The sequence below is a fragment of the Mus musculus genome, chromosome 10, assembly GCF_000001635.26.
Source record: "Mus musculus strain C57BL/6J chromosome 10, GRCm38.p6 C57BL/6J".
NCBI classification, from domain to species: domain Eukaryota; kingdom Metazoa; phylum Chordata; class Mammalia; order Rodentia; family Muridae; genus Mus; species Mus musculus.
In genome coordinates this window covers 24,866,617-24,881,211 of record NC_000076.6, presented here as the reverse complement: position 1 = coordinate 24,881,211, position 14,595 = coordinate 24,866,617, and the positions used below count along the sequence as shown (strand labels likewise).

Genomic DNA, 14,595 nt, shown 5'->3' with positions numbered 1-14,595 from the left:
AACTAAAGAACAATTATTGCTTTCATAAATGATTTTTCCTTTTCAATAGACCCCCATCCCTCAGCTCACCCAGCTCTCTATGTGCTTAATGCTCTGTCCTCCACTTGTGCTTAGTAACAGGGAGATACACACATGCCCTTCAAGTAATCATTTTAAAGGATTCCTTGTGAAGCTGGAGGAATGGCTGATCTTCCAGAGGGCCAGGATTCAATTCTAGTACCAACTGGGCAGCTCGCAACCACTTAAAACTCTCACTGTGGAGGATCTGACACCTCTGTGTGACCCCTACGGGCACTGCATTCATGTGGCATATAAACATACATGGATCATTTACAGACCGAATAAGCAGAGTCTGCTTCACATAGAAGCTGTATAGCAAGTGTTGATGTGCTTTTCTGAGACAGGATTGCTCTGGTCTAAAACTTACTTTGAGACCTAGGATGGCCTGGGCCTCACAGTGACCTCTTGCCTCATCGCTCTGAGTTCTAGGGATATGAACCACAGCAACTAGCTTTGTAGGTACAGTCCTAACGACAACTAGACTGGAGCCAGCACAGTCTGCAAGCTGCTCAGGAATGTAGTTAGGGACTGCGGCTCCTCAGCAGGAAAATGCCCCAATTTCAGTGATTACAGAAACGCACCCTCTTTGCCTTGACCACATTTGCTATAAACATCACTAGAAGGAGAATTTTCTGCTTAGAAATCTAACCAAAGCGAATGGATATGGTTCCAAATGTTCTCTTCAAGGTAATTACTCTTTCCAAACATGACAACGGTAAAAGGCCAACAGAATAGTAATGTGTGTGTGTGTGTGTGTGTCCTGAGTTCAAATCCGGAGTCATTAGGTTTTTAAATGTAGAGCCTTAGACAAGAACTCTACGTAAAGAGAGTTAACCAGAGGTGTACGACTGAAGCAACTCTACAGAGTACACTGGGGTAGTGGACTGGCCTAAGCCCAGGGCTGGTGGCACAGCTGCCGTGCCAACACTTAACAGCAAAGGCAAAGGGACCATACCAGCTCAAGGCTGACTATGGCGTCTAGGCCAGCCAAGGCTACACAGCAAGACCCTAGCAAAGACACAGAAACCAAAGACACAACAGAAGCACACACCATTTACTTCTCTAGACTATTAATAGGCAATCTGATGGGGGCTGGAGAGATGGCTCAGTGGTTAAGTGCACTGGCTGCTCTTCCAGAGATCCTGAGTTCAATTCCCAGAAACCACATGGTGACTCACAACCATCTGTAATGGGATCCAATGCCTTCTTCTGGTGTGTCTAAAGACAGCTACAGTGTACTCATAAAATAAAATAAATAAATCTTTAAAAAAAAAGAAGAGAGAGAGAGGCAATCTGGCATCGAATACTTGAAAAAACAGGATAGATATTCTTAGATGGCCAATCCTACACTGGATTTAAAACATACCTTATCATATGGCAAAAGGCCTTTCAAAGGAAATCGCAGAGTTGCAGGGTCCAGTTTCCATGAGTTACAGATGGCTCCCGAGTTGTTCACAACTGGCAGAAGACTGCATCGGCCTGCATGCATTACAAAAATATTTCCATGTAAATGTGCTCAAGGCCATGGCAGGTCCTTCATCCTGGGCTACAGTGCCTGGTTACAGTGCCTGGGCTACAGTGCCTGGATTACAATGCCTAGGCTACAGTGCGTGGGCTACAGTGCCTGGGCTACAGTGCCTGGGTTACAGTGCCTGGGCTACAGTGCCTGGGCTACAGTGCCTGGGCTACAGTGCCTGGGCTACAGTGCCTGGGCTACAGTGCCTGGGCTACAGTGCCTGGGCTACAGTGCCTGGGCTACAGTGCCTGGGTTACAGTGCCTGGGCTACAGTGCCTGGGCTACAGTGCCTGGGTTACAGTGCCTGGGCTACAGTGCCTGGGTTACAGTGCCTGGGCTACAGTGCCTGGGCTACAGTGCCTGGGCTACAGTGCCTGGGCTACAGTGCCTGGGCTACAGTGCCTGGGCTACAGTGCCTGGGCTACAGTGCCTGGGCTACAGTGCCTGGGCTACAGTGCCTGGGCTACAGTGCCTGGGTTACAGTGCCTGGGCTACAGTGCCTGGGCTACAGTGCCTGGGCTACAGTGCCTGGGCTACAGTTCATGGGCTACAGTGCCTGGTTACAGTGCCTAGGTTACAGTGCCTGGGTTACAATAGACTGGAGAGTCTCGAATTCTCATTACTATGGCTACAGAAGAACCTAGCTGACATTTCCAGTGGTCCTGAGTTTAGGAAGCATTTTCAGGGGCCAGGAATAGGGTCAGGTGGTAGATTCTTCAGCAGGCACGCAGTCCTGGGTTCTCTCCCCACAACCACATACACTGAGTGTGGCAGCTCATGTTTGCAACCCCTGCACTGAGTTGGACAGAGGAGAATCAAATGTTCGAGTTCACCCTTGCTTACATAATCTCAGGCTAGCCTTGATTTTAAGGACCTTGTCTAAAAAAGCCAAAACCAAAATATAACGATAGGGTGCCCGGCTAACTAAGATATACAAAATAAAATAAAACGTGTTTCTAGTCAGATGAAACCCAACTGTTGGAATGGTCGTATGTGAGAGATGCCCAAGTCTATGAGTGCTGTCTTTGCCTTAATCAAAGCACCTAAAAGTAAACGTCATTATTAGACTCCTAGAGTGTCAAAGTGGCGAGTCACCCTAAGAGGCCGCCCTTCAGCTATGCCCACTAACGATACAGGTACTATGTAATACACTAAGTGTCCTTTAAATGGATCTTACCACAAATGGAGTTAATCCTTGCTGTGGGCCTGAAGGTATCCACAAAGTCTGATACCAAGTTTCCTAGTAACTAAAAGAAAAAGAAAATAAATAAATCAATACACAAACAAGGTTATCCTGCATCTCCGTGCATCATCTATGGAAGTTCAGATACTACACAGAATCAGTACAAAGCCTGGCACAGGCAGTTACTTAGAGACGAGTGCTCTTTCTTTTTCTTCCAAACACTTGTCTCCATGTGTCCCTAAGTTGAGCCAAGTCACACCACTGCATCCTTACCCAGTCAATGAAACTGTAGTTTTTAAGCACATAAGAACTGTCTCAATGGGTTAATAGAGATACAAAACGAATATGTTACGCTAAAAAGAGAATGCATTTCCTGGGTCAGCGCCGTGGTTCAAGAGGGAAAGGTGCTTGGCACCAAGCCTGAAATATCAGTGATCCGGAGCACAGGGAGACAAGAAAACTGACCTCTAACCACATACACGGGGTACACAGACTGCCCCTACCCCAAATAAACATTAAGTAAACTATGTAGAGCCTAAGGATACCTGACCATGTGAAAATGTGCACATGACCTGAGTCTTCCTTTGGAACCCTCCCAGTCTCGAGTTCTCTGTTCACTCTAATACGTAATTACCTTCTCAAAGGGGCTGTGAGATGAAAAGGCTCAGCAGGTGAAATCATTCGCTGTGCAAACCTGCTAACATAATGCTGATTCCCTCCGACACAGGAGAAAACCTGCTAACATAATGCTGAGTCCCTCCGACACAGGAGAAAACCTGCTAACATAATGCTGAGTCCCTCCGACACAGGAGAAAACCAACTTTCAAAGCGTCCCAACTCCACACTCACACTGCGGCATGTGCAGACATACGGTTCGTGTTTGCTTGTTTTATGTAAGGATGACACAGGCTAGAGTCATCTGAGAGGAGGGAGCCCCCGGTGAGAAACTGCCTCCATAGGATTAGATTATAGGTGAGGCTGCAAGTCATTTTCTCAGTGATCACATAACCCACTGTGGGTGAGGCCCTTCCTGGACTGGTGGTCCTGGGTTCTGTAAAATAGCAGGCCAAGCAAACCACGAAAGCAGGTCAGTGAGCAGCACCCTCCACGGCCTCCTTGGCCTCTGCCGAAGCGCCTGCCTCCAGGTTCCTTCCCTGCTTGAGTTCCTATCTTGATTTCCTTTGATAGCACAAAATGATATGGAAGTTTAAGCCAAATAAACCCTTTCCTCCTTAGCTGCTTTGGTCATGGTGTTTATTTCATATCAATATAAACCTAACTAAGATAGGCAGACAGACACAAAGACAGACAGACAGACAGACAGACACACACACAGTATGTGTACATACAAGCAATACAATTATATAACATCTTGATAGGAATTTAAAATTTTAGAAAATGAAAATTTTACCCAGTGTGGAAGTTTTCCCTCAGGATATAGTTTTCTGATCTCTGTGACTGCAAAGTAGGCCGGCAATAGGCAGGCATTTCGTTCTAAGATATAAGCTATAACCTAAAACAAGCAAAAAGCATTATTCTTGACTAGGCTCACACAAACAACCTATAAATACAACGACGGCAACAACAAAAAAGTATATTTACAAATGACTAAATGGGGCTGGGACAATAGCTTAGTTGGCAAAGTGTGCTTGTATCTGTGTGGGAGGGAGCCCTCAACATGCTGATTAAAAAAGACTCACTTCTGGAAATCAGGAGGAATAAATTCAAGGTCTGTTATACATCACGACTGCAGTTAATCAGAATACATTATGAACTTGAAAACGGCTACCAAGATCTTAAATGTATGTAAGGAACTTGTGTCTGAGATCGCAATGCTTGGGAGATGGAGACAGGAGAATCTGGAGCTCAGGCCGATCTTCACCTAAGCTGCAAATTCGTTCAGAGCCAGCTGGGTTACATGATACCCTACCTCAAAAAACAAGACAGAAGACTGAGGTAAACTATGGGAAACTGCCTGACTTAACCATTCCACAAGGTATATGCACACATATGTACATGTGTGCACATTCTTTTACAAAGCAGAATTATTATTTTAAAATATAATATTAGCAGAGAAATTCTCTTAGAGAATGAAGGGTATTAACAACAGAATGCATTTTGGGTAGTAATACCTTAAAATGCTTTAAATAGTCATAGATTTAAGATGGTAACAGAAAAAAGAATAACTATTACAGTATTATTAATAGTTTAAAAGATAAACATGGCCACTATCTTATAATGATTTAAAATACTTTATACTCCTTTCATAACTATTGAGCAGAAATTAAATTTTTAAAATTTCCTTTTGCAATCCAGGAGCAATGAAGCAAAAATCTCTGAAAACAAAAATGACTTGGGCTGAGATATAGCTCAGCAGCAGATGACTTGATTAAAAAACAGAACTGATTTTATTTCAGTAGAAGGAACTAAATATTCTACAACTATTGCAAGTTACTAGTGTGTGCTGTGTGAGTTATATGCACAGTGTGTGCATGCAGAGGAGAGGGGTAAATATCAAGTGTCATCCTAATGGTTTCTGCCAGGCTCACTGACCAGCCTGTCTCTGTGCCACAACACAGGGCTATGGCATTGGGCAGCAGGGTGCATGCCTGGCTTCTTTACTGAACTCTTATTTCTCCTGGTTCACAGCAAGTGTTCTTCCCCACTGAGCCATCTCCCCAGCTCCAGCCACTGTATGCTTTAAAAGCACACACATAAACAAACCCAGACGTGGGTGGCATGTTTACATTCTGATTACCTCTCTTGCTGCCAGAAGCTGCTGGACAACAGCAGAGCTCACTGTATTTGGGATTGTCAAGATTTTCTCCAAAATCGCTTTGAGAAGGTCTCGAACACCCTGATGAGTATAAAGAAGACAAGAAGATGTTGAGTCAAGCCAAAAGGTAAGTGTGAAGTCTCTATGTGAGACACAACAGCCAGGTGTCAGAAGTATACACTGCTTCTAGGTCACACTTTTAGACTTTTCCAATTCATTACTAATACTAACCTGAGAATAATAATGCTCTATAATAGGACAAAATTCTGCATGAACAATGAAAATCACTTAAAAGTAAAATGGAACTTCCTATATTCTGGCAAAAATAGATGAAGGGTTCCAACTCTTACAAGGGTTTCTACTCTTTCTTTGTAAGAAAGCACAGCTTTGCTCTGTGCAGAGATGTGTGTTGAGTAGCACTCTGGGGACCTGAGAAGTCTGCTGTGACTGATCTGGGGTCACTACTGGATCATTTCAGATTGAAGAACATGCAGACATAAAGCATAAGGCCACACACTGGCAATTCCTTGACAGTAACAAAAGTACATGAAGAAAACTGCTCTCAGCTGTTGCTGTGACACTCCTGACCGGACCTTGAAGTACAAGGAGACACAGCACTGCTGCTGTGCTCGGTCAGCTGCAGAACCCTGAAGACATCCAGTAAGGAAGGACACAATTCCAAAGAGACCAACGTAGAAAACAAACCCCACTCTGTGTTCTTCATCTCACAAGACAAAGAACTCTGGCATCAAACATGGATTCTGCCTGTGACTTCCCATTTCATCATAAAAATATATTAGTCCTGTGTGTCTTTTAAAATGTTGGGAGGGAAAAAACAGTAAGCCAGTTGAATAGTTTTAAATCCCTTCAGCACATATGCAAAAAGTCAAGTTATGAATACTCTCTGCTTTCTTTCTGTGAAGTAAGATTCACACCCTATTTTTAAAAAGATTCATGTCAGAAAGCAATCACTTTTTATAATTAAGAAATAATACCTTGTAATCCACTCCTCCAATGATTTTCCGAACCAGCTTAAATGTTAAGGCCCAAAGCTGTGTTCTTTCCCATTCAAGAGAGTCAGAGTTTATCAAAGATTCACAAACCATCCTGGGGGGGAGAGAGGGGAAGAACATTCAGTTACAAGAGAGAATCCTAAAGATTCTCTACGGCTATGACCTGTAGATGCTGAGTATTATAAGTGCCATGCCAAACATGCTTTCTAAATCTATACTGTTAAAGTGCCATGCCAAACATGCTTTCTAAATCTATACTGTTAAAGTATTCCAGGTATATGAAATACTTCCTAATTCTTACTTAGAAGAAAGCTCAAACATTGAGTAGAACTAAATGATATTTACTAGGGAAAAAAAAAGCACTCTCATAAGCTGTTGGTAATGTTTATCATCTACTAGGTGGTGGCAGACTGTACTCTTGTCAAGATGACTGCAGTGCAGTCCCATATACTTCTGTGAAGCATGGCACTGATACACATGCCTCAGAGAGGTAGAGGGATGGGCTGTGTTATCTGAGCAGGCTTAAGGCTATGGCAAAGACTCGAAGCTACTTGACTATACTTCTTATTACAAACTTTTGAATTCTACCAGCCTGGGAGCAAGCCAGGTCCCAGGATGACACCGTAGTCACCAGTGTAGTCACCAGTAGACACCTGGATGAAAGCCCCAATACAGGTTCCCAGTAGACTGAGTGTGGGAAGCTTTGCAAGGATTTCAGTCTTCGCCACACTAACTATAATTATGAAACACTATGAAAACAAAACAAGCACTAGGCTGGAGACGACCCACACTTCACAGCTCACAATGCTGTTGTACTGTCAGCCCCAGTTCAGGGAGTCTAGCGCCCTCTCCTGGCCTCCTCAGGAACACTACATACATGGCAATCACTAACAGTGCATATACATAAAAACAAAACAAATTTAAAACAAAAGCCCTGCCTCATGAGTCAACTGACATATGAGCTCCATGCCCCTTCCCATCTCTTGTCTCTGTATAACAACCTCAAAGCAAGTCCGCAACTTTATAACCAAAGGTCTTTCCACCGTTCATCCCCACCCAAACATACCTGGGTGGAAGGAGACCAGTCTCAACTGCCATTGCTAAGCAGTCATAGAGGAAAGAAATTCTTTTGGGGCTGTGTTGGCCATGAATAAATTTAACAATCCACTGAACACACTGTTCATGAGACTCCTAAAAATTAGAAGACACTTTTATTTTGGGCCTGAAGTCATAATTTCTAAGTAACACAAATGCTAATATTATACCTGAAAATCTATCAATACTGTAAATGAAATATTTCACTGTGAATATTTAAATGACTCCAATCCCCATGAACCCAAATCAGAGCCCACCATAATCCAAAGAAAAATCGAACTTCTAGTTTCCCTACGTTAACTCTTGATACCAAAGCCATGCTCACACTGAAGCCTGCCTTCCAGAGCATCCTGGGAGGATCTACACACCTTGCTCCTCCAGATGATCACCACCCATCATCTGATTTAGAATTGCCAATTGTATTTGTATCTTTCTCTCTCACTATATAAACATCTTGAAAGGCCACAGCATAAATCACTAAATCCTTAGGAAATGACTTTAGCAATTCCATGTGCCTGACAGGGGTGCAGCAGGCATGGCACTTGCTGAGTTTGATTCCCAGGGTCCGTATAGTAGAGACTCTCTCTTGTAAGTTGTCCTCTGACCTGTACACAAGTACTGTCACACACATACACACACACACAAACACACATACACACACACAAAGTTAAAATAAAAAGACCAACAAATATTTTAAAATTAAAAATGCATAAAATGTGCTAAATATTGAAAGATAAAAAGTAAATTTTACCAAGATAAAATTTCCCAGTGCTTGATACACAAGGATAAGAAAGTATTACTATTTTATTATATGCCTTCAGGAAATTATATTGGTTGTTGGTATTGATAATGTAAACTAGATAACCCTTATAAGAAATAATTAGGTAATTTCCTTAAAATTATAAATTGCTGGGGTGATTATGAATGCGTATATCTCAGTACTGAGGACATAGAGACAGGAGGGTCATGAGTTCACGGCCAATCTGGACTACAGATCAAATCCCAGGCAAATCTGCGTTACACTGAGATTATATCATGTGTGTTATACACCTCCCCTCCATAACTAAGACAAAAAAAAAAGCTTTTGATTTATACCAATATTATGCCCAATATTCAATCCTATGCCTGATCAATAGTACTACTTACTGTAACACTACTTAAAAGTAGTGGGCCGGCCGGGCAGTGGTGGCACACGCCTTTAATCCCAGCACTTGGGAGGCAGAGACAGGCAGATTTCTGACTTTAAGGCCAGCCTGGTCTATAAAGTGAGTTCCAGGACAGCCAGGGCTATACAGAGAAAGCCTGTCTCGAAAAAAAAAAAAAAAAGTAGTGGGCCGGCGGTGGTGACGCACACCTTTTATTCCAGCTCTTGAGAGGCAGAGGCAGGCGGATTTCTGAGTTTGAGGCCAGCCTGTTCAACAAAGTTCCAGGACAGCCAGGGCTATATAGAGAAACCCTGTCTTGAACACACACACACACACACACACACACACTCACACCCAAAGTAAGTAAAAAGTGAAGAGAAACATCTAGCTAAGCATGGTGGTCTATCCTATGACACCAGGAAGCAGAGGAAGGCAGACTAAAAGTTCAAGTCTAACCTGGGCTACATAACAAAACTCTATCTGGAAAAAAAGAAAGAAAAATTTGAAAGCAAGAAGGTAGTTAATAAATATAGGTGGTAAGGACACATAACAATATGCTACACCGCTATAAGAAGTAAGAAAGAAACTGTAACTCAAAAAATTCCTTGAAATACCTTTAGAACTTATTATTAATGGTGAGAAGTACAGAGCTAACTGCTGACCAATACCTATGGTATATGGTGATTCTATAAAAATAATTCTGAGCCGGGCGGTGGTGGCGCACGCCTTTAATCCCAGCACTTGGGAGGCAGAGGCAGGTGGATTTCTGAGTTCGAGGCCAGCGTGGTCTCGAACTCAAAAAGCAGAAAATAATAATAGTAATAATAATTGTGAGCCTGAGGATGTAGTTCAGAGACGACTGTGTGCCTAGCATGTGGACACATGTTCACATGTTCGGAGACCAGTGTGTGAGGCCCTGTGTTCACCCCCCACACCCCAGCACTGTTTAAAGAGAAAAGAACGAAGATGGCTTTATAATCCTAGAACTCAGGACACAGAGAGACAGTCTTATAGCTAAACAGTTCTGGGAACACAAACTAGGATGCTGGCTTCAGACAGGAAGGGCAGGTGGCTGAGCTAGATCAGGAAGACGGCCAGCGTGTGGAGCTTGGTCACGCTTGCCTTATATATTTCAGGTTCACGTCAAAGCATGACCTGTTGAAAATAGAAAGTTTAAAACATGAACATATTGCCTTTAGGATCCATAACTGGGTGGCAAATTTTATACTAGCTCACAGGCACAGAAAGCCCAGCGGCTCACTTCTCTGTCTACAGTGCATCATGAGAAATACTACTCTAGTGGGGACTCTATCACAGTGTCTTTATGAGGACATATTTATAAATACTGGGCCATTTTTTGAATAGTGACATTTTTCTTTTACGAGAAAAGTTTAGCATATCTGTTTCCATTCAAAGCCAATTTATACAAAGAGGATAAAAACTACCTTACATAATATAACATAGAAGGAAATTTTTAAAACATTTCCCACTGCAATCTTATTACCTTGAACTTTTAACACAGGTTCTCCAGTAAGTACATTTACATAAAATGACAGCAGTCTTATTTTTCCCTTTCCTAAACGATCTTAAGAAAAAGATCAAAGAAGATGTAAAAAGTAAAAAGGAAGGCGTCAAACGTCATTAAGTGGATGTTCAACATGAAATGTCTCACCTGAGAAAGTCCACTCCAAAACTGCCGGAAGGCCGCCAAGCAGCTAATTAGTTTTGTTTTTTCATCCTCGGGGGTATCCATAAACATTCTGAAAAAACAAAAATCACATTATCTGCTGCTAGTTTTAAACAGGTACACATCCTGCAAGGTAGATTTTTTTTAACTCCTCAAAACCAACTTAAGTGGAATCTAACAAAGATAAATCTACAAACAACAATTAAAAAAACACACACACACACACAAAGATCTGCCTGCCACATACTCACCCTGGGAAGGCCTCTTCTATAATTTCTGTTTTCTGCAAACAAACAAAAACTAGTAAACGATCTGACTACTAAAAGGGGGCGGGGTGGGAGATGTCCCCGAGAGAAATATTCCCGGGCAATACAGATAGAGCACGACACTTTTATGGGGACCGCGGCGGGAACTAACAGCACTTTCTTAGATCTGGCAGCAGTCCGGGGATGGGGGGACCGCCACCCCGGTTCAGACGCCTATGTCAACATAGGGGCGGGAAAGGAGCTGGCCCAGGCCCGCAGCCTGGAGCCGCACGCAGCCTGCACTTCCCGGAGCCATGGCTCTGGCTTACGGACAGTGGCACTCACCACCACCTCCTCGAAAATGCTCTGCAGTTGCGTCTCCATCGGTACCATCGAGCCCCGGGCTCCCGGGGAACCCGGCGACAGACGGGTGAGAGCCAGGGTCGGGAAAGAATGGAGCGGAGGGGCGGAGCCACCAGCAGGAAGCCGCCGCTCTCTCTTGCTCTGTTACTTCCTTCGGTGCCAGGCGAATGAGCCCGCCCGGTGCTTACCCGTTACCAGCCCCTCTGAAATCTGTATCTCAGCCTGTTGGTTCCGCTCGTAGAGGTGACCCCGTAAGCTGACAGCGCTGCTTGATCCCGGGCAAGGCCACCCTCTCCTGGCTGGAGCCGGAACTGCGACCTGTTTGGAGTTTCATTTGCAGATCCGAATCACAAGGGCTGTGGCCAGAACCAAGTGGGTGACTGTCAAGAGCTGACCTCGTGAAGCAGTTGATACCACGTTATTCTTGCCCAATAGGACCCATGTCTTCACTATGGTACCCTCAGTTGCTAGCACAGTGATGGGCGTGTCGTCATCGTTTATTGAATGTTGAAAAAAAAAAAAAGAATAAACCCTTTATTGTTAATTCGCAAATAAGTGGCGGTACTAAGTACATCATTTTAAAACAATTTTCCCATCATCCTGGTAAATTTCTGAAAACTTTTTTTTTTATTGTCTTAGTATGAAGAAATTTTTGTCTATCCAAAGGCTATTCGTCAATGTTTTCTTCCAGAAACTTTGTTCTAGCTTTGGTATTTAAGTCCATATTTTTTTAATTGGTTTTCATGACTGGAGATAAGTTCTCACAGGACTTTTCCCTCTTTGGGGAGATGTAAATAAATGTTTATAAACCCTAAATAGAGGACATTGACAGATTAAAGAAAGGATCTTGCCGGGCGGTGATGGTGCACGCCTTTAATCCCAGCACTTGGGAGGCAGAGGCAGGTGGATTTCTGAGTTCAAGGCCAGCCTGGTCTACAAAGTGAGTTCCAGGACAGCCAAGGCTACACAGAGTAACCCTGCCTCAAAAAAAAAAAAATCTCATTCAAATCCAGCTTGGTAAAACAATGAGCTTATTATAGTTTCTTATAGAAGCACGTGACTCGGGTACCCTCATTACTAGGAACTCCTACCTCAAGCATAGATGACTTACAAAAAGGCATACCAGTGTAGTACCCTCCCAATAAAATATTTAAATTTAACACAATGTTGGAGAATTAGAGGGGCTTCTGGGGAATCGTGTAAGGACCATCTTGAGTTTCCATGGCGTCTTCATTTTATTTTATAGTTTTGAGACAGGGTATTTTGTATCCCAAGTTGACCATGAACTTACTATGTAGCAGAGTGACCTTGAATATTTGATCCTTCTATTTCTCATGGCGAGAGATGGGACGCCCCTGAGACTATCTGCCAGGAAGAAGTGTTGGGTTAGGTTTCAGATTGGACCTGGGGTTAGGGTTAGGTGTGCTAGGGTTTGGGTTAGGATTGAACTCAGGGCTTCCTGCTTGCTAGACAAACAGTTTACCAGTAAAGACACATTCCCACTCCCATCTCTCATGTGGGTTTCAGGCAACTGAAGCTGCTCTGCTCTAACAGTGAAGCAGGCACTGCTTCCTGAGAGCTTATGGGCAAGAAGCTGGTGATTTTCCAGTCATAGTCTGGCAGAAACTTAGCTTCCCAACAAATGTAAATGATATCCAATCACTGTATATAGCATTGTTTACTGTACCATAGCTACTGAGATGAACTGTTTAATTTTCTAGTTGAAGAGTAGCCTGAAAGACTTAACATTCAGTGTTCTGTTTGCTGTGGACATGATATGAAAGACTGTGTAGTTTAAATAATAGAGATTTATGTTGATGTTGATACAAATCTGGAGGACAGACAGTCTCCCTGGCTGGTAGATGGACATCTTCAGCTTTCTTGTTGTCTTTCCTTTTTGTGGCTGAGGTTGCTATTGTTCCTCCATATTCTCCTCCTTTTTTTTCCTCTTCCCATGTCTTCTGGTCTGTGATAAGGTCTTATGTGCTCCTAGGCTTGTCTTGAGCTCATTTTGTCAAACTGCCTTCTAAATATGTAGGCTTACACTTATAGACTTGTAGTAATGTCAGCCTTTAGTCAGAGAAGATACCAATATCCTGGTGTATACTTGCTAACTAGCCCTGAGGTCCCACCCCATACTGAGTAGCTATATTCTTGAATAAACAGGTTAAATGATGTTCGGGTCCCACCCTTTACTGAATAGGCAAATCCTGGCATAGATAGGCTAAATGATCTTCAGGTCCTACTCCTTACTGGGTAGATATAAGTAGTGGTTTGGGGGGACGGAAAACTCTTTCATTTTTGAAGATATGGAGTTGTCTATGCTCTAGTGCAGGGGTTCTCAACCTGTAGGTTGAGACCCCAACAGGGGTAACAAATCAGATATCCTATATATCAGATATTTATAGTCTATAACAGTATCAAAATTACAGTTATAAAGTAGTAACAAAATAATTCTATAGTTGGGGTCACCACAAAGAGAACTGCATTGAAGGGTTGCAGTTTTGGGAAGGTTGAGAACCACTACTATAGTTGGTTGCACTATATCTGTGTGTGTATAAGCAGCCCTAGCTAGACCTAGTGGGTTGTAAACAAAATAAGGCATGAAGCTGGGAGGAGGGCATGCTGAGGCAATACGAGGAGAATTGGAGCAGCAAACGGGGATAAATCGGATCATACTTCATTGTATACATCTATAAAATTCTCAATAAATTCACAGATAAATTTTTACATTTGTTTACATATGTATGTGCAAGTGCCACGGTGTGAGTGTCAAGGTCAGGGGTCAACTGTGAGGTCAGGGGGCAACTGTGGGTTCCAGGGATTGAGTTCAGGTCACCAGCATTTGCCTGAACCCCTGAGCCATCTCCTTGGCCCTGTTTAAAAGAAACCCCAACTCTACTTCATACTTTGTTTTTTCTGGAAAATATTTTCTGGGTTAAACCCAAGGATCCAGTTTTTTCTCAGTGGAGATTTACTGAAGGATTCAGGGCAATATTCAAGTTGATAAGTCTTCATCCCTGGCACCACGGATATTTGTGCACAATCACTCTGTCACAGCCTCCTGAATTTCTTCTGGGCATCTTTCTCATGTAGCCAGTAACTAGGTGATAACTCAGCAGGGACTCAGTCTCCTAGAAGCTTTGCTGTAGTCACTTCTGGTAGCAGAAAATTAAACAGTATTTTCTTTCTTTCTTTCTTTCTTTCTTTCTTTCTTTCTTTCTTTCTTTCTTTCTTTTTTTTCTTTAAGACAGGGTTTCTCTGTATAGCCCGGGCTGTCCTGGAACTCACTCTGTAGACCAGGCTGGCCGCGAACTTGGAAATCCTGCATCTGCCTCCCAAGTTCTGGGATTAAAGGCGTGTACCTCCACTGCTCAGCTAAACAATATTTCTTAATATAAAATACTAGGGACAGCATGCAATGACAGGGACTGCCAGCAGTAGTCTGGGATGGAGACATCTCAGTAGTCCGAGGCAGCTCTTTGTAAAAAATAGTTATTCCCATTTCTCCT

At 43.0% G+C, this 14,595-nt stretch overlaps 1 protein-coding gene across 2 annotated transcripts in view; it reads right to left on the bottom strand.

Moving 5' to 3' along the window:
- The window catches only part of Med23 (mediator complex subunit 23), a 43,544-nt gene extending 32,318 nt beyond the window's left edge, over positions 1 to 11,226 (bottom strand). For both annotated transcript variants that reach the window (NM_001166416.1, NM_027347.3), the window contains exons 1-9: positions 11,066 to 11,226; positions 10,727 to 10,758; positions 10,461 to 10,548; positions 7,615 to 7,739; positions 6,531 to 6,642; positions 5,518 to 5,616; positions 4,171 to 4,272; positions 2,754 to 2,823; positions 1,427 to 1,539 (exon numbers count right to left, since the gene is read on the bottom strand). In NM_001166416.1, coding sequence (NP_001159888.1) covers positions 1,427 to 1,539; positions 2,754 to 2,823; positions 4,171 to 4,272; positions 5,518 to 5,616; positions 6,531 to 6,642; positions 7,615 to 7,739; positions 10,461 to 10,548; positions 10,727 to 10,758; positions 11,066 to 11,113 — 789 coding nt within the window. In that variant the 5' untranslated portion in view covers positions 11,114 to 11,226. The remainder of the gene's footprint in view (positions 1 to 1,426; positions 1,540 to 2,753; positions 2,824 to 4,170; positions 4,273 to 5,517; positions 5,617 to 6,530; positions 6,643 to 7,614; positions 7,740 to 10,460; positions 10,549 to 10,726; positions 10,759 to 11,065) is intronic.
- Positions 11,227 to 14,595: the final 3,369 nt, after the last annotated feature.